The sequence below is a fragment of the Musca domestica genome, unplaced genomic scaffold, assembly GCF_030504385.1.
Source record: "Musca domestica strain aabys unplaced genomic scaffold, Musca_domestica.polishedcontigs.V.1.1 3, whole genome shotgun sequence".
NCBI lineage: Eukaryota > Metazoa > Arthropoda > Insecta > Diptera > Muscidae > Musca > Musca domestica.
In genome coordinates this window covers 8,264,497-8,290,638 of record NW_026712299.1, presented here as the reverse complement: position 1 = coordinate 8,290,638, position 26,142 = coordinate 8,264,497, and the positions used below count along the sequence as shown (strand labels likewise).

The 26,142-nt window shown below is 38.8% G+C and overlaps 2 protein-coding genes across 2 annotated transcripts in view; both read right to left on the bottom strand.

Annotated features, from left to right (window-relative positions):
* The window catches only part of LOC101889402 (thioester-containing protein 1 allele R1), a 30,944-nt gene extending 27,695 nt beyond the window's left edge, over positions 1–3,249 (bottom strand). The window contains exons 1-2 of the mRNA XM_005179119.4: positions 3,097–3,249; positions 2,436–2,710 (exon numbers count right to left, since the gene is read on the bottom strand). Coding sequence (XP_005179176.1) covers positions 2,436–2,500 — 65 coding nt within the window. The 5' untranslated portion in view covers positions 2,501–2,710; positions 3,097–3,249. The remainder of the gene's footprint in view (positions 1–2,435; positions 2,711–3,096) is intronic.
* Positions 3,250–6,768: 3,519 nt separating this feature from the next.
* On the bottom strand, positions 6,769–24,676 carry LOC105261536 (CD109 antigen). The gene is made up of 9 exons (XM_059124602.1): positions 24,489–24,676; positions 18,528–19,856; positions 12,641–12,905; positions 12,307–12,577; positions 10,569–10,740; positions 9,439–10,495; positions 7,705–8,238; positions 7,125–7,633; positions 6,769–6,873 (listed from the first exon to the last, which is right to left on the bottom strand). Exons 1-8 carry the CDS (start codon positions 24,539–24,541, stop codon positions 7,136–7,138), a joined length of 4,179 nt encoding a protein of 1,392 aa, XP_058980585.1. The 5' UTR covers positions 24,542–24,676; the 3' UTR covers positions 6,769–6,873; positions 7,125–7,135.
* Between the last annotated feature and the right edge of the window lie 1,466 nt (positions 24,677–26,142).

Below are 26,142 nucleotides of genomic sequence, written 5' to 3'. Positions count from 1 at the left end.
GAGCTCGGGTTAAAACCAAGAAGTGCAAGAACTTACACCGCAACAGAAAGAAAATACACTCAGAAGAGCTATAGAGGTGCTTCGCTTGGCCGAAAGTGGTGAATTGCCGAATTTTGTTTTCTCCGATGAGAAAACATTCGTTGTCCAGCAGTTCGTAAACAAACAAAATTATCGTGTTTACTTGCCAAAGAGGTCAGCTGAAAATGTGCACCCTCGGTTGGCCACCAGAACTCAAGCGCCGGCCATGATTATGGTGTGGGCCGCCATAACAGCCGATGATCGCTCTCCGCTCGTATTAATCGACCGTGGCATCAGAATAAATGCCAAATATTATCGTCAAAAAAATATTGTGGAGGGTGTATTAAAGCCTTGGGCAAGCAAACATTTTGGCCACAGACCTTTGACATTCCAACAGGAGTTAGCACCATCGCACTCAGCACGCGCCACCCAAGAATGGTTGCAAAATGAGGTTCCTCGCTTCATTTCCAGCGCACAATGACCACCAATATCTCCGGATTCCAATCCGTTGGACTATTGTGTCTGGAGTATTTTGGAAAGCAAGATTGGCACTAAAAAATCCCAAAGTGTCGATCACCCCAAGCAGGCGCTTCGCCGGGAATGGGCCAAAATGCCGCAGAGCAACATTCGGGCAGCGCGTGACGGTTGAAGGCCATAATTCGTGCCAAAGGTGACCAATTCGAACAGATCTAAACTTATTCTAAAATTTAATGTTATTTCCGATATTTTTTGATTTCATTTAATACAATTAAAAACAAGTAAGCAAAGGCAACAGTCGAGCGGGGCCGACCGTTGAATACCCTACAACACTATAATAAACGATACAGTTTATATAGGCGAGATACTCGAAAGAATTCCACAAGATATTGTGACAAATAATAAAAGAAAATCATCAGGTTTCGTTCACTAATTTTCGAATAATAGCAACTTAAACTAATTTGCTCATTTCCAATTTATAGGTAGATGTTGCACGTAAATGGTCTTCCTAGATCTGGAACCAATATTTCCCAAAGACCTATAACCTCTCAGAAGTTGCAAAAGATTAACATTTATTATTGGTTTCTGACTGAAACGCATCTATATGAGATACAGACATTTTTGGTTTTTTTGGTCCATTTCAACCCCTAAATATATGGCGATCATCTCCAAAACGAGTAGGCTTCTATTCTGACCCTCATCTGATCCCCATGCAAAATTTCGTTAGGATCGGGCCATAAATGCGATCTGTATATGATATCCTGATATCCTAATTACTTAGTTTTGTTAGCTGTAGAAATATTACCAAATGTTTAATTCAAAATGAAAATATGACAAAATTGAAAAACATTTTAAAAAATCAATATTTTCATCTTTAGAGATGTTTTTATGCGATTTTTTTAGACGTTTTTTCTTTCCTGCCAAGAGGCCATTCTGAATTAATGAGAACTGTCGAAATCAGTTCAGCCGTTCTCGACATATAAGACATCTTTCAAGCATATCTTCTTTGGTAGACATATATATCGCACATATTTTGCTATATATCCGTTTTGTTGGATGTTAACATCAATGTAAAGATCAGGATTGTCATGGCTTTGTGATTTCGCCGCGATTTAAAATATTCGCGGTTTAATGAAAAATTTTGAATTTCTTCAACAAAAAAGATATGGTCTATTTTACCCGCTAAATATTATCCGATGACCACCCAAATTGGTAGGCTTCTTCCCCGCCCTAAACTCTAGCTACATGCGAAATTCCGGTTGGTCTATAATTGTGACCTGTAGAGCAACTGCAAAATCAGCAAATTTTTCAGTTTTTGGTCCATTTCAACCCCTAAATATTATGCAATCCTCTCCAAAAGAAATAGGGCTCTATTCTGACCTTAACCCCACCTACAATTTTAAATTTCGTGAAGATCCGGCCATAATTGCGACCTGTAGAGTGATTAAAAATTAACATGGACAGACGGACAGACGGACGGACGGACATACATAGCTAGATCGACTCAGCTCGGCGAGATAGGAAGATCCATATATACTTTCCTATGTGGGAAATCAATATTTCGTGGTGTTACATAATTTTTGGCCCAATCAAACTTATAATAACCTCAACACATAGTGTTGTAGGGTATAAAATGTAAAAATTATGGCGTTTGATTTTGTTGCGGTTTTTTTGTAGGTTATCATATAGTCGACCCCGCTCGACTTTTGATTTTTCCTTACTGGTTTTTGTTGTGGTTTTATTTTTTTTTTTTGTGTTTAAGAAAAGACAATAGCCTCTGTATAGCAAATAAAGGTAAGTATGTATTGTGTTGCTTGAAAATCGCCTGGGTTTTCTGTAGAGGAACGGTGGGTGGATGGGTGTGTGTGTTATATTTTGGTAAAAAAAAATAATTCAAAATAAATTTTATACCAAAAAGAAAAAAAAATTGGAATACAAACCCTTGACCAGAATTTAAATGCACCAAAAGTGACAATATTATAAAGCACTGCTGTTTCACGAACATTTTCAGATTTGTTGCTGTTGTTTTTTCGCTGGCTGACTGACTTGTTGCTTGGCTGACTGGCTGGCTGCTTAATTTAATTGTTGTTTTTATTTTATTGTTGTCTTGCGTCGCAGTGTCGCAATTCTGAGCAATTGTTACGCTCTCGTTAACATTTAGTTTGGATTTTTGTTCACTTTGCGCAAAATTCTCAAATCGTTGATGTATGACCGACTGGGCAAATAAACAAAAATGAAAAAAAAAACAGAGACTTTTTTATTACAAAATAAAAAAGGAACTATAAAATCGCTTCACTTCACCTCCGTGCTATGGAGAATTTTTATTTTTGATATTCTTAATAAAAAAAAATTGTGTTTATGAAGCAAAAAACAGCACTTTATTATCTACAGCGCCATAAACCACCACTTCACTTCAATGGATATTTTATTTGATTTTAGATTTTTTTTCATTCATTCATCACACATTTATTCACATCACACATTTATGTCACTCGCCTCCGAGACACATCCACGCAATTTGTTTTCGAGTCGTTGCTATTTTTATCTTCGCAATCTAAGATTCTAAGATTTTTTTTCTTTCCAAAAAATATTCCTCAATACCTTGTTTCCAAGAATATTTTTGTTTTCTCAATAATTTTAATTTCTATTTTTTATTCTTTTTTTCGTTTAATCACTTTTCGTTCGTTTTTCGTGCGCCGTTTCTTTTTGTTTCAGATACGTTGTTATACGACGCGTGTCTTAGCCACTACTAAACTCAAAACATGGCTTAATTCTTTTAACTCACTCGCTCTCTTTCTTTCTCTCTCTCCCTCTCATAGCGTATTATCTTGCCTCTTGTTTTGTTTGTGCTCATTTAGGCCTGCTTTTTAAGCTTATTTCCTATTTTGTTTTGATTCTCTCTTTACTACACAACACAAAGCTTTAGCTGTAACTTGGCAAAATGACAGGTAATATTCATACAGGGTGAGATGAAAAAACTGCAACCATCTTTAGACTGCTGTCATTTCCAAGCAACTCGTCTGACCGATGTTAAAAATAATCTAGTGACAGCTCATTACATTCTTTACAAACGTACAAAAGCATTTTGGTGAGAATTTTCCAGAAAAAATGTTATTCGTGACGGAATTCAAGCGTGATAGTGTGATTTCTTTATATTTGGCTGGAAAACCACAAGTGGCTATCGTTAGAGCACTCCAGCATTTAAATGTGAATAAATCTTTTGTGTCTCGTACCATCGCCCGTTACCGTGATACCGGTAGCGTAGCCCGACGTCAAGGAAGTAGACGAAAGAAAACAACAACATCTGCAGAAATGGTTCGAAAAGTAAAGAAGCGACTTGATCGAAACTCTCGTCGCAGTGGCCGAAAAATGGCTCGCGTGAGCAAAACATATCGCAATATTCCATTTCGCAAATATTGAAAAATGATCTCGGGGTAAATCCATAGAAATTCCAAAAAGTACAAGAACTTAAACCGCAACAGAAAGAAAATATACTCAAAAGAGCTAAAGAGATACTTCGCTTGGTCGAAAATGGTGAACTGCCGAATTTGGTTCTCTTCGATAAGAAAACATTCGTTGTCCAGGAGTTTGTATACAAAAAAAAATTATCATGTTTACATGCCAAAGAGGTCAGCTGGTTGGTCACCAGAACTCAAGTGTCGGCCATGGTGATAGTGTGGGCTGCCATAATAGCCGATGGTCGCTCTCCGCTCGTATTAATCGACCATAGCATCAGAATAAATGCTCGAAAATATTGTCTCGAAAATATTCTGGAGAGTGTATTAAAGCCTTGGGCACGCAAACATTTTGGACGCAGACCTTGGACATTCCAACAGACCTTGGAAATTCCAGCACGCGCCACCCAAGAATGGTTCGAAATGAGGTTCCTCGCTTTCCATTTCCAGCGCACAATGACCACCAAAATCTCCGGATACCAATCCGTTGGACTATTGTGACTGGAGTATTTTGGAAAGCAAGGTTGGCACTAAAAAATACGAAAGTGTCGATCACCTCAAGCAAGCGTTTCGTCGGGAATGGGCCAAAATACCGCCGGGCAACATTCGGGCAGCGTGTGACGGTTTCATTGGCCGTTTGAAGGCCATAATTCGTGTCAAAGTTAGCAAATTCGAACAAATCTAAACTTATTCTAAAATTTGATGGTATTTCCGAAATTTTTTGCTTTCATTCAATAAAATTATAAAAAATGTAAAAATTATGGCATTTGACTTTTTTGCAGTTTTTGTAACTCACCCTGTATATCTGCGAATCTCACCCACAAAGGGTCACCATGTCTGTATTGGGGTTTAGTCGAAGACGTGGACCTGCACAGGCAAGTTTGGCCATAGGGCATTACAATATTAAAATAGGAAACTTGAAAAAATCCCGCAAACTTGATAGAGTAAACCGATATTATCCATTTTCGCACCTGACTTAGCACTGGTGCAAATATTGGGTTTTGCAAAGTTGGAGCAAAATCGGATTAAACTTTCTCTTGCTGTGCAATAAAATATAGTTTTTGCAGAAGAAGTAGAACGATATTGCCCATCTTCGAACTCGAACTAAGTTTAATAGTAAAATGACGATGTACAATGTTTGGACTATATCGTATACTCCCTTCGAGGGTTATGGTGCGCACCAGCCAGACAGACGGATGGACGGACGGACATCGCTAGATCGACTCCAAATGTCCTGAAACGGATTTGGTCCAAAGAGACCTGGGGTCTAGTTATCGTTATCGATGAGGCACTTTTTGGCCGTATCAAATGATATAGGGTTTATATATATGTAGCCATGTGGCTGAGGGTATAAAAAATATTTATAAACAAATCAGGATTCTTGTAAAATCCGCTTTAAAAAAATTCTTAAAAAATCCGCACTTATTGGTGGGGTACATTTTAATTTGATTATTCATTTGATATATTTTAAAAAAAGCTTGACATCTATTTTTATTGATCTGGCCTAAAAATATCTTCAAAAAATCTCTCAAATGCAATACTTTCGCACATTTTCCTATTCTTTTATATTAAAAAATTATATCAAGATAAGTTTTCTTTAAAATATATAATTTGTATACCCTCCACCATAGTATGGAGGGTATATTAAGTTTGTCATTCCGTTTGTAACACCTCGAAATATACATTTTAGACCCCACAAAATATATATACTTGACCAGCATAAAATTCTATGTCGATTTACCAATGTCCGTCCGTCTATCTTTCTGTCCGTCTGTGGAAATCACTCTAGCTTCCGAACGAAATGAAGTAAGTTGATAAAAAATTACTCAAATGTGTATTATGTCTGCAGGACTTTTGGTATTGAAAATGGGCTATGTAGGTCCGCGTCTTCGTATAGCTCCCATATAACTGTAGCCCCCGATATTCGGTATTTTGATGATTTTAGCGACATTATTTACCGGAATTGTTTCAAATTTGGTATTTGAAGTTCGTAATGGATACTGCAGCCTAAGCCAGAAAATAAGTCATGTGGGTCCACGTCTTCGCATAACCCCCATATAACGGTACCCTCCGATTTTCGGTATTTTGATGATTTTAGCGGCATTATTTACCGGAATTGTTTGAAAATTGGCATTTGAAGTTCATAATGGATACATCAACCTCAGACAGAAAATGAGCTATGTAGGTCCACGTCTTCGTATATGCCCATATAACGGTACCCCCTGATATTCGGTATTTTGATGATTTTAGCGACATTATTTACCGGAAATGTTTGAAAATTGGTATTTAAAGTTGGTAATGGATACTACAGCCTACGACAGAAAATTGTCTGTGCAGGTCCACGTCTTCGTATAGCCCCAAATAACGGTACCACCCGAAATTAGGTATTTTGATGATTTTAGCGACATTATGTACCGGAATTGTTTCAAATTAGGTATTTGAAGTTCGTAATGGATACTACAGCCTAAGACAGAAAACCGGTCATATAGGTCCACGTCTTCGTATAGCCCCCATATAACGTTACTCTCGGATATTCAGTATTTTGATGATTTTAGCGACATTATTTACCGGAATTGTTTTAAATTTGGTATTTGAATTTCGTAATGGATACTACAGTCTATGCCAGAAAATTGTCTGTGCAGGTCCACGTATGGTTCCTCCCTATTTTTTCAAGTTTAGCATTTGAATATTATAATAGCTTATGACAAAAGTTACCTATGCAGGTCCATGACCCTAATATAACAGCTACATTCGACATTTTTAAGATTTTAACAGAATTTTTAACGGATTTTATTGTTTTTGAAAATTGCAAAATTCGTTCCAAATGGTGGAGGGCATTGAAAGTTCGGCCCGTCCGAACCTACAGTTTTTTTTACTTGTTTAATCCAGGATTATATTTATTAGCAGTCTTTAAAACTATATCCTGCAACAAAAATCAACATTTTCACATGTGATTAAATTTGCAATAATAATAATAATAATAATAATAATAATAATAATAATAATAATAATAATAATAATAATAATAATAATAATAATAATAATAATAATAATAATAATAATAATAATAATAATAATAATAATAATAATAATAATAATAATAATAATAATAATAATAATAATAATAATAATAATAATAATAACAATAATAATAATAAAATAATAATTATTTACTTTTTACAAAATCATTTCTGATATAAAACCGTAGCTCGCTGATTCGTGTTGTAGTAGTCATAAATTGTAATCGGCGAGGGTTTCAAATTATCCACCGCATGCGACTTGTTGGCAAAAATATCAAAGGAGCTCTGCTCTCCCACAACCAGTCGTTCAAAGTAGATTACTATGATGGTGTCGTCATTTTTCGTTTCCACTCTTTGGACGCGAGGATCATTTTGTATCGCTGCCAGATTATCGATGTGAGTGATGTATCCCGATGGCAGGCTAATTTCCATAACCGCCATATTTGATTCTTTCGCCTCAACCGAGTAGTGGGGTTTATATTCGACACTGACATTCATTGCGAATTGTCCAGGGACGGGAGTTGTTTTGGCTGTATACTCAATGTGGAAGTTGGGTTCTTGTTCTGGCACATTGACATTGTACTGATAGGATAATTGCAACAAAGCTGATGCCCCCTTTTGACCACTGGCAGTGAGGCTAAGCTGTCGTGTGGACTTGGGTAACTAGAAAAGAGAAAATGGAAAAAAAAATATTAAAACATATTTTGAATTTAAACATTCGATTTTGTACGTACCAAATAACTTTGTAAAATAAATGAATTCTCTCGATCCACGGCAAAAGAACCCAGTGTGGTTTCCACACCTGCCTCATCCAGTCCCTTGTAGTGGATTTTAAGATTTTCACCACCATCCCCGCCCGTTGAGGAGAATTTTTCAGCAAAAGCCACCAATGCCTTGAGTCCAACAACAGTATCCTGTGTCGAATCAAAACCACCCAAATTATTACGTTGCGATATTAGCCATTTTATAATTGGTACAATGTCTCCCAGCTGCTGTGCCTCCATTTCCAACATGGATTGTAAAATATAGGAGGTCACCTCAATATTATTGTTGTTATATTCGGTGGAGTTGGACCACCATTTCAAATTATTCTCAAATTTCGATTTTTGTTGTATTTTCTCGTTTACTTGATTGGTCAGAGGATGTTTGGTTTTTTGAAAGACAAATAGAATGAGAGCCAGCGAATAAATGTTGTCTTCCGTTTGCACATTGTTGGCAAGGTATTGCAGAGATCTCTCGACTGCCGTTGCATACTTTAAGGCGTAGACCTGAAAAGTGAGAAAAAATAAGTAAAAAAGCTGTAAGTTCGATCGAGCCGAAATTTGAATATCCTCCACCATTTGGAACGATTTTGGGAATTTTCGAAAAAATAAAATCGGTTAAAAAGTCTTAAAAATACCGAATGTAGCCGTTATATTAGGGTATATACGACGACGTGGATCTGTAGACACAATCATAGGCTGTAGTATCCATTACGAACCTCTAATACCAAATTAGAAACATTTCCGGTGAATAATGTCGCCAAAATCATCAAAATACCGAATATCGGGAGGTACCGTTATATGGGGGCTATAGGAAGACGTGGACCTGCACGGACAATTTTCTGTCATAGGCTGTAGTATCCATTACGAACCTCTAATACTAAATTTGAAACAATTCCGGTAAATAATGTCATTTAAATAATCAAAATACCGAATATTGGGAGGTACCGTTATATGGGGGCTATACGAAGACGTGGACCTGCACAGACAATTTTCTGAGATAGGCTGTAGTATGCACTACGAACTTCAAATACCAAATTTGAAACAATTCCGGCAAATAATGTCGCTAAAAACATCAAAGTACCGAATATATGGGGTTATAATGAAGACCTGGACCTACACGAACAATTTTCTGTCATAGGCTGTAGTACCCATTACGAACTTCAAATACCAGATTTGAAACATTTCCGCTGAAAAATGTCGCTTAAATCATCAAAATACCAAATATCGGGAGGTACCGAATATCGGGAGGTACCGTTATAAAGACATAGACCTGCACAGAAAATTCTCTGTCTTAGGCTGAAGTATCTATTACGAACTTTAAATACCAAATTTGAAACGATTCCGGTGAATAATGTCGCTAAAATCATAAAAATACCGAATATCGGGAGGTGTCGTTATATGGGGCTATACAAACACGTGGACCTGCATGACCCATTTTCAATACCAAAAGTCCTGCAGACATAATATACATTTGACTAAAATTTTATTAATCTACTTCATTTCGTTCGGAAGCTAGATTAATTTCCATAGACGGATAAACGGACGGACCGAAGGACATCGCTTAATCGACATAGAATTTTTTTGCCGATCAAGAATATATATACTTTGTGGGGTCTAAAATGTATATTTCGAGGTGTTACAAACGGAATGACAAACTTAATATACCCTCCATACTATGGTGGAGGGTATAAAAGCAAAGCCTACCTTATCCTCCAAGAAAGCCATTAGTATAAATGCCGATACTCCCAGCTCATTTTGATTGGAAGAATGAAACAGCTCTCCCGTTTGTGGAAATTGTCCATTGTCCTTTTGTGTGCCAAGCAGATACTGCAAGGCATCCTCAATAATTTTCTCATCAATGGTGATTAAGTTGCGGGCCTGAATAAACGAACGTGCCACATAGGCCGTTAGCCAGCTATTCGCTTCACTGCTGCCCTCTCCGAAGGTGCTGAACGCACCATTGCCATGTTTATAGGTTAATTCCTTTTGATATCCCGTTTCCATATATTTTTTGGCCTTCTCCATCAGCCCTGGCATGTCCCGACCAATGGCATTTAGATATTTCACCACCAAAATATTCGGCACAAAATTCATCATGTTTTGTTCGCCACAGCCGTATGGCATGCGTATCAATTGATCGATATTCTTGATGGTGGGTCCCAGAATATCTCCCACAACTGTGAATTCTAAATATTCCGAGTCGTCTACCCTATCCTGGGGAATGATGGCTTTCAAGATATGCTCGGTGGTTTGTCCCTGTTCAGATAGATTTATAAAATGGGCAACATTTTTATGTTGTGTAACACCTTCAGGTTCTACGTTTAATTTTTGATGCACAACATCTCCGGCCAAGGGGGTTATGGCCTTGATTTTTAACATTACTTCCCCAACAATTTTGGGTTTAATTTTGAAATTGACCGTTTCACTGCCATTGGAGGGTATAAGGATCTTTTTACTTAGCATTTGCGCATTGTTGGTGTCCTCCATGAAATCATATTCGTTTAGGTCATTCTCCATGGTGACAACTGCCTGCAAATCACCGGCCGTGTAATTGAACACCACAATTGGTATGGACACGACCTCACCGCGCTTTATCGAATATGGGAGATTTGTGCTCACAAAGAATGGTTGAAATACCCGAACTTTTGTTGCTTCATCGGTCATGCCGAAGCCGGTTTTTTCATTAATTGAAAATCCGGTTATAATCCATGATGTTATGGTATCAGGTATGGTTTTGGTAAAGGCTGTTCGGCCACTAGCACTGAAGGGGCGATGAGATGAAAACAAATATTAGAATTATAGATATCGATATTGATACTTTTTACAAAACCCACCATTCAATATCATCGAAAATCCAAGTTTCCACAAAATTTTTACGAACCGGAGCAATACATGTATCCTCATCCAGGGACCGTTCCCGATCGCGTAATTCATCTTCAGCAAATTCCATATCTTGGCGTGCAACTGACTCCTTACATTTCATAGCTCTGCAACGAATTTTACGTTCTGAAATAGAAAAGAAATGTTGGAAATATGTAATGTTCAGAAGTTTTGTATTTAGGAGACCTAAGGATGATCTCCAATCTAGGGTAAGTCTGCATAAACCTGTTTTACGATATAATAAAATTTCACGATTTTTATACCCTTCACCATAGTATGGTTTGATGGTATTAGCGACATTATTCACCGGAATTGTTTGAAATTTGATATCTGAAGTTCGTAACGGGTGCTACAGCCTATGACAGAAAATTGTCTCTGCAGGCCCACGTCTTCGTATATCCCCCATATAGCGGTACCTCCCGATATTCGGTATTTTGATGATTTTAGCGACACTATTCACCGGAATTGTTTGAAATTTGGAATTTAGAGTTCGTAATGAATACTACAGCCTAAGGCAGAAAATTGTCTGGGCAGGTCTACGTTTTCGTATAGTCCCCATATAGCGGTATCTTTCGATATTCGGTATTTTGATGATTTTCGCGACATTATTTAACGGAATTGTTTTAAACTTGTTATTTGAAGTTCCTAACGGATGCGACAGTCTATGACAGAAAATTGTCTGTGCAGGTCCACTTCTTCGTATATCCCCCATATAACAGTACCTCTCGATATTCGATATTTTGATGATTTTAGCTACATTATTCACCGAAATTGTTTCAAATTTGGTATTTAGAGTTCGTAATGGATACTACAGCCTAGGGCAGAAAATTGTCTGAGCAGGTCTACGTCTTCGTATAGTCCCCATATAGCAGTACCTCCCAATATTCGGTATTTTCACGATTTTAGCGACATTATTCACCGGAACTTTTTCAAATTTGGTATTTAGAGTTCTTAATGGATACTACAGCCTATGACAGAAAATTGTCTGTGCAGGCCCATGTCTTCGTATATCCCCCATATAACGGTACCACTCGATATTCGGTATTTTGATGATTTTAGCTACATTATTCACCGAAATTGTTTCAAATTTGGTATTTAGAGTTCGTAATGAATACTACAGCCTAGGGCAGAAAATTGTCTGAGCAGGTCTACGTCTTCGTATAGTCTCCATATAGCGGTACCTCCCAATATTCGGTATTTTCATGATTTTAGCGAGATTATTCGCCGGAATTGTTTCAAATTTGGTATTTAGAGTTCGTAACGGATAATACAACCTATGACAAAAAATTGTCTGTGCAGGCCCACATCTTCGTATAGCCCCCACATAACGGTACCTACCGAAATTTGGGATTTTTATGATTTTAGCGACATTATTTACCGGAATTGCCACAAATTTGGTATTTGAAGTTCGTAATGGATACTACAGCCTATGACAGAAAATTGTCAGTGCAGCTCCACGTCTTCGTATAGCCCCCATATAACGGTACCTCCCGATATTCGGTATTTTGATGATTTTAGCGACATTATTCACCGGAATTGTTTTAAATTTAGTATTCGAAGTTCGTAATGGATACTACAATTTTAAAAATTGCCAAATTCGCTCTAAATGTTGGAGGGTATTCAAAGTTCGGCCCGGCCGAACTTCAGGTTTTTTACTTATTTTAATTTTCATTTTCTTCGAAATCAACTTACTTGGTTTCTTTTGGAAGGCATTCGTTAGGGCCACCAATCCACAACGTTTTCCTGGATAAGGCATGGCCCATACGTCCTCAACGTGTAGCCGAGATTCATAAATAATTAGACCATGATAGATGTGAACATCGTTAAAATCATTTCCCGATTGCAGCAATAATACACTCTGGTCTACGGCCATCAGACCCACCAACGATTCCGGATCGGTTTCTATACTCAATGTCAACTCTGCACCAGGTTTGGTTTCTTCAAGAGATGGGATGATGTTAAGCTTTAATTAAAAATGCTATAATTACTCAAGAAAAATGTGTGAAATATTTGGCCATCTTCTTACCGGATTCTGAAAAACTTTCTCAAATCTGATAACAACGTGGCAGTGATGAAATTCTCCGGCTTGATCAATTAAATAGGCAAACACATAGGCCACCGGCACCATATCAAAGGTGGCCATCACTTGGAGGCTATAACATTTTGATGTCCCGCTCAAATTGACCATCTTATGTTGTACAATTTTGCCGCGGGCAATAATAAAGTACACGAAATTCAATAGCGGGGCATTGGATTTAACTTCGATTAGCAACTCTTCGCCAAGTTGTGGTCTGGAAATAGCGGGGTAGAAGTGTGTGTGAAGAAAATTAACTTTTTTTAACCATTTTTATACCCTCCACCATAGTATGGAGGGTATATTAAGTTTCTCATTTCGTTTGTAACACCTCGAAATAAACATTTTAGACCCTTGATCAGCATAAAATTCTATTTCGATTTAGCGATGTCCGTCCATCTGTCCGTCTGTGGAAATCACTCTAGCTTCCGAACAAATTGATGTAGATTGATAAAATTTTACTCAAATGTATGTCATATCTGCAGGACTTTTGGTATTGAAAATGGGCCAAGTAGGTCCACGTTTTGTATATAGCCCCCAAATAATGGTATTTCCCGATATTCGGTATTTTGATGATTTTTGCGACAATATTCATCGGAATTGATTTAAATTTGGTATTTGAAGTTCGAAATGAATGACAGAAAATTGTCTGTGCAGCTCCACGTCTTCGTATAGCCCCCCTATAACGGTACTCCCCCCTCTGATATTCGGTATTTTGATTATTTTAGCGACATTATTGACCGGAATTGTTTCAAATTTGGTATTTGAAGTTCGAAATAGGTACTACAGCCTAAGATAGAAAATTGTCTGTGCATATAACGGTACCTCCCGACATTCGGTATTTTGATTTTATCGACATCATACCCGTTTTTTTTAAGTTTCGCATTTGAATATTGTAATGGCTTATGACCAGAGTTACCTATGCAGGTCCATGTCATCGTATAGACTCTAATATAACAGCTATATTCGGTATTTTTAAAACTTTAACAGAATTTTTAACGGATTTTATTGTTTTTGAGAATTGCCAAATTCATTCGAAATGGTGGAGGGTATTCAAAGTTCGGCCCGGTCAAACTTACAGCTTTTTTCCTTGTTTATTATGTCCTCAGCCATATGGCTACAGAGGGTATATACAATTTGATAAGGTCAAACGTGCCTAGTCGAAATAACGGTTTTAGACCCTAGGTCTCTTTGGTCCAAATCAGATTCAGAACATTTGGAGTTGATCTAGCGATGTCCGTCCTTCCGTTTGTCTGGCTGGCTGGTGCGCACGATAACTCTCGAAGGGAGTATCCGATGTGGTCCAAACTGGGTACATCGTAATATTTTTGTCAAACTTAGATCGAGTTCGGAGATGGGCAATATCGGTCGACTCCTTCTGGTACCTCCCCCACAATAGGTCGAAATTTTCAAAAAATATATTTTTTGCACAGAAAGAGAAAGAATAATCCGATTTTGCTCCAACTTTGCAAATTCTAATATTTGCGCCAGTGCTACGTCAGGTCTCAAAATTTTGAAAAATTACAACTCTTATAAAATGTGATGTAAGAATCCGATTGTCTTTAAATTTCACACATCCCAATATTTTTATCAACTCAAGGTCTGGTGTTAAGATAGAATATATCGGTCTACTCCTTCTGGTACCTCCCTACAAAATGTCGAAATTTTTAAGAAATATATTTTCTGCACAGAAAGAGAAAGAATAATCCGATTTTGCTCCAACTTTGAAAATCCTAATATTTGGGTCAGTGCTAGGTCAGGTGAGAAAATGGACAATATCGGTCCACTTCATCAAGAGCCTCTCCCACAAAGGGTCAAAATTTTGAATAATTATAACTGTTAAAAATATGATTTAAGAGTCCGATTGTCTTCAAATTTCACATATCCTACTATTTTTATGAACACAAGATCTGGTAGTAAGACGGATATATATAAGTCCACTCTTCTGGTACCTCTCCTACAAACGCTCAAAATTTTGAATACCCATGAAGTTTATAAAAAGCGAAATCAACATCCGATTCCATTGCAGACATGGTACATCTCAATATTTCCATCAACACAAAATCTCTTATAAAGATGGTAGAGATCGGACAATTTCGTTTGCTACCTGGCCCACATAGGGGTCAAATTTTTGAAAAATATAAAGCTCAAAGAAATCGAAATAAGCATCCAACTCTCTTCAAACAACACAAGATCTGTTGTGAAGATGCTATATATCTGCGAACCCCCTCTAGTACCTCACCCTCAAAGGGAGAACGTTTTAAATACTTTTATCTATCATAAATTGCGAAACAACTCAGCGATTCTTTACAACTTGCTATATCTAGTGCCAACCTTGCTTTCCAAAACACTCTAGACACAATAATCCAACGGATTGGGATCCGGAGATTTTGGTGGTCATTGTGCGCTGGAAATGAAGCAAGGAACCTCATTTTGTAAACATTCTTGGGTGGCGCGTGCTGAGTGCGATGGTGCTGAGTCTGGTCCAAGGTCTGCGGCCAAAATGTTTGGGTGCCCAAGGCTTCAATACACCCTTCAGAATATTTTCGCGGTAATATGCGGCATTTATTCTGATGCCACTGTCGATAATTACGAGCGGAGAGCGACCATCGGCTGTTATGGCGACCCACGGCCCCATTATTATCGCCATCAATAGACCACCCGACTTCATCGACTCTGAACGCCGCACTTTCCTTAACCACGGGAAAGCTAATTGGCAAGAATTCAGAGAGTATACCAATCGCCGCTTCAGAGAACTGCCCAACCCATCTGATGTTCAGGTAGCAGATAGGTGTTTCCGGGACATCATCAAAGCTGCAGCCGCTCGCTATATACCTGCTGGTCGAATACCTGAAATAAGACCAAATTTCCCAGCAGAGGCAGCGGGATTAGCAAACGAGCGAGATGAGCTTCGCCGTACTAACCCTAATAACCCGAGTCAGGGAACTTACTCTGGAGGTAAACAGGTTAGTAGGTGAGCATAAGCGGAAAAGTGGTTAGAACATCTGAAGCATTGCAACATCGGTACCGGAACGAGTAAATTGTGGGCAACGGTTAAGTCGCTTTCGAACCCTGGAAAAAAGGACGATCGGACATCTGTCTCATTTAACGGCGTAGAAGTGACAGATCCGAAGAGGTGCGCGTGTTATTTTAACCGGCAGTTTGTAGAGCACCCCGAGAGTGACAGGGCGAAGAGAAGGATACTACGCCGTGTACGATCCCTTCCAGCCGAGGAGGTACCACCACAATTTACGTTGGCAGATGTTGCACAGGTCATCAGAAGCGCAAAGTCATCCAAAGCGCTTGGTCCTGACGGAATCTCAATGGTGATGTTGAAGCAACTGGATGAACCAGGAGTTGAGTATCTGACAAAGCTTCTCAACCTGTCGTTAGCCACCCTAGTAGTCCCCGATGCATGGAAAATGGGCAGGGTGGTCCCGCTACTGAAGCCAGGCAAGGATGCCAGCAAAAGTGATTCATACAGGCCGATATCACTTTTGTCACCAGTAGCAAAGACGCTTGAGGCTTTACTCCTCCCCAGCATAAGAGAGTGTTTCCCAGTAGCCGATCATCAACACGGATTCCGAAAATTGCATAGCACAACAACAGCTTTACACGCCATTTCCACACATGTCAGTAGAGGTCTCAACCAGAACAGGCCGTGCGATAGAACAGTCATGGTGGCACTTGATTTATCAAAAGCCTTTGATACAGTCAATCATGCCACACTGTTCGAGGACATTGAACGCACCACCCTCCGGCCAAGTTTGAAACGTTGGATAGTAAACTACATGTGTGGACGCCAGTCGTACGTGGAATTCAGAAACAAGAAGTCGAGCATCCGTAGAGTTAAACAGGGAGTTCCCCAAGGTGGGGTGATATCTCCGGAACTGTTTAACCTCTACCTTTCTGAAATTCCACGCCCTCCAGACGGCATAGAGATTATTACGTACGCAGATGATTGTACGCTCGTGGCGTCCGGACCCATTATTGATGACATTTGCGATCGGTTGAACGCTTACCTTGTTGATCTTACCGCCTTTTTCACTGCGAGGAATATGAAGATATCCGCCACTAAGTCGACGGCCACACTTTTCACCACATGGACTGCGGAGATGGGGCTATCCTTGAATGTGCAGGTCGATGGTGCTATTATTCCGACCACCAACTACCCCAAGGTATTAGGGGTCACATTCGATAGCCTCTTTAAGTCGTCCGCGCATACCACAGCTATCTGCGACAAGATTAGAAGTAGGAACAAGGTCCTCAAGTCTCTGGCCGGCAGTACTTGGGGAGCTGATAAGGAGACCTTGTTGACCTCTTACAACGCGATAGGCCGGTCTGTGGTAAACTATGCGGCTCCAGTGTGGTCCGCTAACGTCAGTGCTACGCAGTGGAAAAATGTTCAGTCCTGCCAGAATGCCGCCCTTAGAACCGCAACAGGGTGCCTTCTCATGACACCCGTCGATCACCTACATGAGGAGGCGAAGGTCTTACCGGTGCGACAGCATAACAAAATGCTGTCAATGCAATACCTGCTTGGGTGTTATAGACAAAGCCATCCAAATCACCATCTTGTGGATAGGCAACCTCCGCCCAGGCACGTTAGGAAAGACCTTCATGATCTGGAGAGAGAGGTACAGAGGTATAAGAGAGAGCCTCTAGATCAACAGGCCTATCAAGCGGGACTGAATAGTATTCACTCTAATGCGGTCTCAGAAGCCATTGAAGGATATAGAGTGAATACTGTGCTAGGAGACCATCCCCCTCCCGTCGCAGCTGAAGAACGAGAGCTGCCCCGACAAACCCGAGTAGTCTTGGCTCAATTACGATCCGGATGGTGCAGCCGCCTAAATTCCTACTGGGCCCGGATCAACGGCGAAGTGCAGAACATCTGCCCAGCATGTGGCACAGGCCCACATGACACGCTGCACTTATTTCGCTGCCCAGCCAAGCCTACTCACCTAACTCCAGTCTCGTTATGGACTCAACCCATACAGGTTGCATCCTTTTTGAGACTGGACTTAGAGGCAGAACCTGATTGAACTGAGTCAGAAAATGGAAACCGAACGAACACATATGTATGAGCTGCTACAACAACAACAACCCACGGCCCATACCATCACCATAGCCGACGCTTGAGTTCTGGTGGCTAACCGAAGGTGCACATTTTCAGCTGACCTCTTTGGCAAGTAAACATGATCATTTTGTTGTTTACAAACTGCTGGTCAACGAATGTTTTCTTATCGGAGAAAACCAAATTCGGCAGTTCACAACTTTCGGCCAAGCAACTCTTTAGCTCTATTGAGTCTATTTTCTTTCTGTTGTGGTGTAAGTTCTTGCACTTTTTGGAATTTCAATGGCTTTACCCCGAGCTCATTTTTCAATATTTCCCGAATGGAATATTCTGATATGTTCAGCTCACGAGCCATTTTTCGGCCACTGCGACGCGGATTTCGATCAAGTCGCTTCTTCAATTTTCGAACCATTTCTGCTAACTTTTTTTCTGGAAAATTCTCAGCAAAATGCTTTTGTATGCTTGTAAACGATATTGTGAGGTGTCATTGGAATAATTTTAACAGCTGTCGGACGAGTGGCTTAGAAACGACAGCAGTCTGAAGTTGGTTGCAGTTTTTTTCATTTCACCCTGTATATTAAATAACCTTATGTTTTTGGGGAGATTTAGAAAGAATCTCCGAAAGCAACGGTTTAAAAAACTGAGTTTTATTTTAAAGAAGAGGGTTAAGCGAGGAAAATGTCACCTTTTTTTCGGTCATTTATCCTAAAACCTCACTTTTCTTTGCGGTCAAATTTGACTAAAAATGTGTGTTGTACTTACGTTTCAGTTTGCAGATTTAATTCCAAAGGCAACTCATACGTTTCTGTTGACGTAACCTCATCACTTGCTGCTGCTGCTGCTGCTGGCTTTAGATATAGACCATATTCGGATTGAACTTCTTCCTCAAATCGAAATGTCATCCAGGAATAGTCCTTATCCTCAGCTATGGTCACGGTAAAAACAACAATGCCATCCGGATTTATTTCCGATTGAAAAAACAAGTCATGGTCTTTGGCTTGGAAATTCGTAACATAATCTTGGCTAATAATAAGTTGAACTGGTCGTTTGGCATTTGTTACAGGACGATTGTTAAGATATTTGACCGCTGCTCGAATTTCAAACGGTTTATTCAGTTCATATTCTGGTCGGTAATCCAATAGGGTAATTTTGTAACGAGATCTTCTCAAGTTCACCTCTGTTGTGCTGCTCTGTTGAATGTCCGTAAAAGCTTCTAGGACAACGGCCTTAAGATGTATTTGCCAATCTCCGTATTCATCCTCCGTTGGGTGTTGTAAACCCAGATCTTCCATAAAATCGAATTCCACATCAGCTTTGCCATTGAAGTCGATGGTTTTCTCGGCACATCCAAGTAATTGGCAATATTGCTTTAACTTGGCAATAACTTGCAATTTGCCCCTTACCGGCTGGCCATAGGTGTAGTTGGAGAGAACGGTAACTTTGATTTGCTTATCCAAGATGGCAATTTCCCGCTCGGTTTCAATTTCAACACTAAACTTGGGTAGCACATATTTGGCCACCTCAAAACTTTTACCGAGTTTCATTAGACTGTCCCGACCAGCGTTAACATCGATGCTCCATTTGCCCAAAACCGGTTGGTCGGAGAGTTGAAATTCACCCCGATATACCCCTTTGTTGAATTTCAAATCCTTTACTTGCTTAATTTGATTTGAGGCACCATCACGTATTACTAAATCGACTGGATCCGAAAAGTTGGCCGGTTTTAGATTTCTATCCAAGGCCAAAAGGCGATATAGCACCAAATCACCAGGTTTATATGTGGCCTTATCGGTTTGTATGTAGATTTGATGCAGGCAATTTCTAAAAATTAGTTTTGATGATTCCCGAAAAACTAAACCTTGAGTTCCTTCGACGATTAGCTCATACGTGCCATCTGCCAGCTGTGAAGGAACTTTGAAAATTGCCATTTGCGATGATTGTGGTTGTAGTTCTAAGGTTCTGTTCTCATTGCAGCTCGGCCCGGAGAGGGTAATCTGAACGGTAATAGGTCCGGTGTGCTTGTGCAATGTCACAGTGACAGCATAATCCAAATCCGCTTGAATTGTTCCAGGAGCAACAATTGTATAGTAACTGAAAGAAGAGAAAGAGATTCAATAATCGGGAAAATAATACAACGAACATTTTTATATTATTTTTACTAAAGACCTAGAAAACAGACCCAAGAAGAATCCATGAAAAAATAGGAAAATTGTCGTTACTAGTAATCTCACTTCCAAATTTGTGAAGAAAAGGCACTTTCTCCGACTACAAAAGAATGGAAAGACGACAATTCAAAAGGATATTGGCAGAAGAGCTTTCAAACTGTCAACTTCCAATAGATCGGAAAGTTACTCAATCGGAAATCGATGGCAGGAGCAAGGTTTTCGGAAACGTCATGGAGTCTGCCATTCCTTGAATTTATTCTGAGAATAGAGTACCCCGTAGACTCTCGCCAAAAATATTGGACCTAGACACAACAAAGAAAGTTCAACGTTAAAGATTACATCGTACAGGAAACCCTGAAAGGTTTCCAATTCTCGGAGCGGAAATTCTTAACGCCGGGAGAATTGTAAACTTCCCATAGATTGGAATGTTACTCAGTCGGATATCGATGCCACCAGATAGGTGTTTGGAAAAACCATGGAGTCTGCCATTCCTTGAATTTATTCTGGGAATAGAGTACCCCATTGACTCTCGCCAAAAATATTGGACCTAGCCACGACAAAGAAAGTTGTAAATTGTAAACTTCCTATAGATCGGAATGTTACTGAGTTGGAAATTTGGTAACGCCATTGAGTCTGTCATTCCTTGAATCTTTTCTGAAAATAGAGTACCTCTTAGGCTTTCACCAGAAATATGGGACCTAATCCGGCAAACGAAAGTTCAACGTTGAAGATTACATCGTACAGGAAACCCTGAAAAGTATTCAATTCTTGGATCGGAAACTCTTAATGCCATATAACGGTACCTCCCGATATTCGGTAATTTGATGATTTTAGCGACACTATTCACCGAAATTGTTTCAAATTTGGTATTTGAAGTTCGTAATGGATAATACAGCCTAAGATAGAAAATTGTCTAGGCAGCATAAATACCCTCCACTATTTAGAACGAATTTGGAAATTTTCAAAATGGTAACATTCGTCAAAAATTCTTTTAACATCTTAAAAATACTGAATATAGCCGTTATATTAGGGTCTGTACAGCGTGCACCTACATTGGCATTGTTCGTCACAAGCCATTACCATATTCAAATTCGAAACTTGAAATAAACAGTGAAAAATGTAGCTAAAACCATCAAAATACCGTGCATAGGGAGGTACCGTTATATCGGAGCTATACGAAGACCTGGACCTGCATAGACAATTTTCTGTCACAGGTTGTAGCTTCCATTACCAACTTCAAATACGATATTTCAAACAACTTCGGTGAGTATTGTACCTAAAATCGTCTAAATACCGAATATCGGGAGGTGCCATTATATGGGAGCTGTACGAAGACTTGGACCTGCACAGACAATTTTCTGTCTTAGGCTGTAGTATTCATTACGAACTTCAAACACCAAATTTAAAACAATTCCGGTGAATAATGTCGCTAAAAACATCAAAATACCGAATATTGGGAGTTGCCGTTATATGGGGGCTATACGAAGACGTGGACCTGCTCAGACAATTTTCTGTCTCAGGCTGTAGTATCCATTTCGAACTTCAAATGCCAAATATGAAACAATTCCGGTAAATAATGTCGCTAAAATCATCAAAATACCGAATATCGGGAGGTGCCGTTATATGGGGGCTATACGAAGACGTGGACCTGCACAGACAATTTTCTGTCATAAGCTGTACCATTCATTACGAACTTCAAATACCAAATTTGAAACATTTCCGGTGAATAGTGTTGCTAAAATTATCAAAATACCGAATATCGGTAGGTACCGTTATATGGGGGCTATACGAAAACGTGGACCTGCATAGACAATTTTCTATCTTAGACTGTACTATCCATTGCGAACTACAAATACCAAATTTGAAACAATTTCGGTGAATAATGTCGCTAAAATCATCAAAATACCGAATATCGGGGGGCTATACAAAGACCTGGACCTGCATAGACAATTTTCTGTCACAGGCTGTAGTATCTATTTCGAACTTCAAATGCCAAATTTGAATCAATTCCGGTGAATAAAGTCGCTGAAATCATCAAAATACCGAATATCGGGAGGTACCGTTATATGGGGGCTATATGAACACGTGGACCTGCTCAGACAATTTTCTGCCTCAGGCTATAGTATCCATTTCGAACTTCAAATGCCAAATATGAAACAATTCCGGTGAATAATGTCGCTAAAATCATAAAAATACCGAATATTGGGAGATACAGTTATATGGGGACTAAATGAAGAGGTGGACCTGCACAGACAATTTTCTGCCTTAGGCTGTAGTAAGAACTCTAAATACCAAATTTGAAACAATACCGGTGAATAATGTCTCCAAAATCATCAAAATACCGAATATCGGGAGGTACCGTTATATGGGGGCTATACGAAGACGTGAACTTGCACATACAATTTTCTGTCTTAGGCTGTAGTATTCATTACGAACTTCAAAATTCAAAATATATTGAAAATACTGAATATAGGGAGGTACCGTTATATGGGGGCTATACGAAGACGTGGACCTGCACAGACAATTTTCTGTCTCAGGCTGCAGTATCCATTTCGAACTTCAAATGCCAAATTTGAAACAATTCCGTTGAACGATGTCGCTAAAATCATCAAAATACCGAATATCGGGTGGTACCGTTATATGGGGGCTATACGAAGACGTGAACCTGCTCAGACAGTTTTCTGCCTTAGGCTGTAGTATCTATTTCGAACTTCTAATGCCAAATTTGAAACAATTCCGGTGAATAATGTCTCCAAAATCATCAAAATACCGAATATCGGGAGGTACCGTTATATGGGGGCTCCACGAAGACGTGAACTTGCACATACAATTTTCTGTCTTAGGCTGTAGTATTCATTGCGAACTTCAAACACCAAATTTTAAATAATTCCGGTGCATAATGTCGCTAAAATCATCAAAATTCCGAATATTGGGAGGTACCATTATATGGGGGCTATACGAAGACGTGGACCTGCATAGACAATTTTCTGCCTTAGGCTGTAGTATTTATTACGAACTCTAAATACGTAATTTGAAGCAATTCCGGTGAACAATGTCGCTAAAATCATCAAAAACCCGAATATCATCAAAAAAAAAAACCCGACGTGGACTTGCATATACAATTTTCTGCCTTAGGCTGTAGTATCTATTTCGAACTTCAAATGCCAAATTTGAAACAATTCCGTTGAACGATGTCGCTAAAATCATCAAAATACCGAATATTGGGAGGTGCCGTTATATGGGGGCTATACAAAGACATGGACCTGCATAGATAATTTTCTGCCATAGGCTGTAGTATTCTTTATGAACTTCAAACACCAAATTTGAAACAATTCCGGCGATCAATGTTGCTAAAGTCACCAAAATACCGAATATTGGGAGGTACAGTTATATGGGGGCTATACGAAGACATGGACCCGCAAAGACAATCGGGAGGTACCGTTGTATGGGGACTATACGTTGAGGTGGACCTGCTCAGACAATTTTCTGTCTCAGGCTGTAGTAACCATTTCGAACTTTAAATGCCAAATTTGAAACAATTCCGGTGAATAATGTCGCCAAAAACCATCAAAACACCGAATATCGGGAGGTACCGTTGTATGGGGACTATACGAAGAGGTGGACCTGCTCACACAATTTTCTGTCTGAGGCTGTAGTATCCATTTCGAACTTCAAATGCCAAATTTGAAACAATTCCGTTGGATAATGTCGCTGAAATCATAAAAATACCAAATATCGGTAGATACCGTTATACTGAGGCTACACGAAGACATGGACCTACATGGCCCATTTACGAACTTAACTTGTCTAATGTTTAAATAAACATGTGTGCAAAATTTTAGCCTTCTATCTAAATTCGTTCAAAAGATAGCGTGATTACAACAGAATCTTAGAATTTTACGCTGATCAAGAATATATATACTTTGTTGGGTCTGACATGGGTATTTCGAGGAGTTACAAATGGAATGACAAAATTAATATATCCTTTATAGTATGGTGGAGGACATAAAAACTACACAATAATTTAATTGAGGATTCGATTATTACGCGGAAGTATGTTGCTACCTCGAATTCACTAATTGCAACAGAAATGCCGCTCAACTTTAAAATATGGTAGATTCCTGCACGATTAGCATTTGCAAACAAATATTCGTATATAAAACTTTGAATGCATATAAACGCAATAGGGATAGCGAAGCGCACCGGGCTCAGCTAGTTTAGCTATGGAAACATACGTATCTCCAAAAACAATGGCATTTCATGATGAAATACATATTCAGTTGTTTGTCTTTTCCACCCACAGATAAATATCTACAAAACAATTCAATATTATATGGAAAAAATAAAATTATACATATTGAACAACCGTTAAAACAAAAAAAAAAAAAAAAAAAAAAACAAAATCCGTTGGGACGCCACAACAAATAATTCAGTAACAAACATAGCCCAGTATTTTCGTGAAAATGATCTGTTTCATTGAAGACTTCAATGCGTTTTTATCAAAACGTTTAGTCCTTATCACAACCCCCACCCATTGTTATAGCATCTAGATACTCACCTCTTTGGAGGTTCAGTATTAATATCACCACCTTGCGGCTTTTCCGATTCCATTTTTTGCTTATATTTGTATTTTCTTTTTGTTGCAGGCAATAAAACACTTCGCCATGCGGCTAAGAACTATATACGACTGATGGACAACAACATGAATGAATCACTTTTGTTTGAAAAACAAGTCGAAGCAATTGATTGAGAGACCGAACTAAAACGAGCGGCTAAATAAAAACAAACAATCTAAACATGCAATCGATAGATAGAGAGAGCGAGAGAGAGATATAAACAAAAGTAATGTTAATAACATTTTGCGATACTTGGGTGTGCAGTAGCTGTATTTGTTGTTTTATGTTATGTTCTTGTTATCTGCTACGTTGAGCAGACTGTGGGGAGTCCCTACCTATGCTTGCCATCGTACATAAAATACGATTATATGAAGAAACTTGTTTGTTCGATTTCCAAAAGGTTTCACTGTAAATATCTGTTAACAACATAACGTATGTTTATCTCTTAAATTTCAGAAGAATTGGCGATAGTGACAATTGAAAAATAAATAAAAAACAAATACCGCTAAGGATTGTTATATCGGCATATATACAAATATGCAATTTGGCGATAACGAAAGTTTTAGAACAGTTTTTAAAAAACTATTTTCAGGTTGAACGAAAGCATAACAAGTAGATAAAGATGTAAATGATTATAAGTGCGGTTATAAAATTTAGAAGACTTTCCAAAAGAATTTTAGTTTTATTCAATTCTTTGGTTCCTCTATTGAGCTTACGATCTCGTCACTTGGGTAAAAAATTTTTTGTCATAGAAGTTATTTTTAAAATAACTTCTGGGGAGAATATCCCAGACAAAAAACAAGTTAAAAAGCACTAAGTTCGGCCGGGCCGAACTTTTAATACCCTCCACCATTTGCAACGAATTTGGAAATTTTTAAAAAATAAAATCCTTAAAAAATTCTGTTAAAATTTTAAAAATACCGAATATAGCCGTCATATTGGGGTCTATACGACGTGGACATACATAGGCGTTGTTTGTCATAAGCCATTACCATATTCAAATTGGAAACTTGAAATAAACGGTAAATAATGTAGCTAAAATCATCAAAATATCGTATAAAGGAGGTGCCGTTAAATTGGAGTTTTCTGTCACAGGCTGTAGCATCCATTACGAACTTCAAATACCACATTTCAAACAATTTCGGTGGGTATTGTACCTAAAATCGTCAAAATACCGAATATGGGGAGGTACTGATATATGGGGCCTATACGAAGACCTGGACCCGCACAGAAAATTTTCTGTCACAGACTGTAGTTCCTATAACGAACTTCAAATACCAAATTTAAAACAATTCCCGTGAATAATGTCGTTAAAATCATCAAAATACCGAATATCGGGAGGTACCGTTGTATGGGGGCTATACGAAGACATGGACTTGCACAGACAATTTTCTATCTTAGACTGTAGTATTCATTACGAACTTCAAATACCAATTTTGAAACAATTCCGGTGAATAATGTCGCTAAAATCATCAAAATACCGAATATAGGGAGGTACTGATATACGGGGCCTATACGAAGACCTGGACCCGCACAGACAATTTTCTGTCACAGACTGTAGTTCCTATAACGAACTTCAAATACCAAAAAAATCAT

Bases quoted from the DNA above. Each gene is read 5' to 3' on its own strand.
- LOC105261536 (XM_059124602.1), bottom strand. From the start codon at position 24,541: ATGGAATCGGAAAAGCCGCAAGGTGGTGATATTAATACTGAACCTCCA. The intron at 19,857-24,488 runs GTGAGTATCTAG...CTCTTCTTTCAG, and splicing joins AATACTGAACCTCCAAAGAG to TTACTATACAATTGTTGCTC. The intron at 10,496-10,568 runs GTGGGTTTTGTA...TCGCCCCTTCAG, and splicing joins ATTTTCGATGATATTGAATG to TGCTAGTGGCCGAACAGCCT.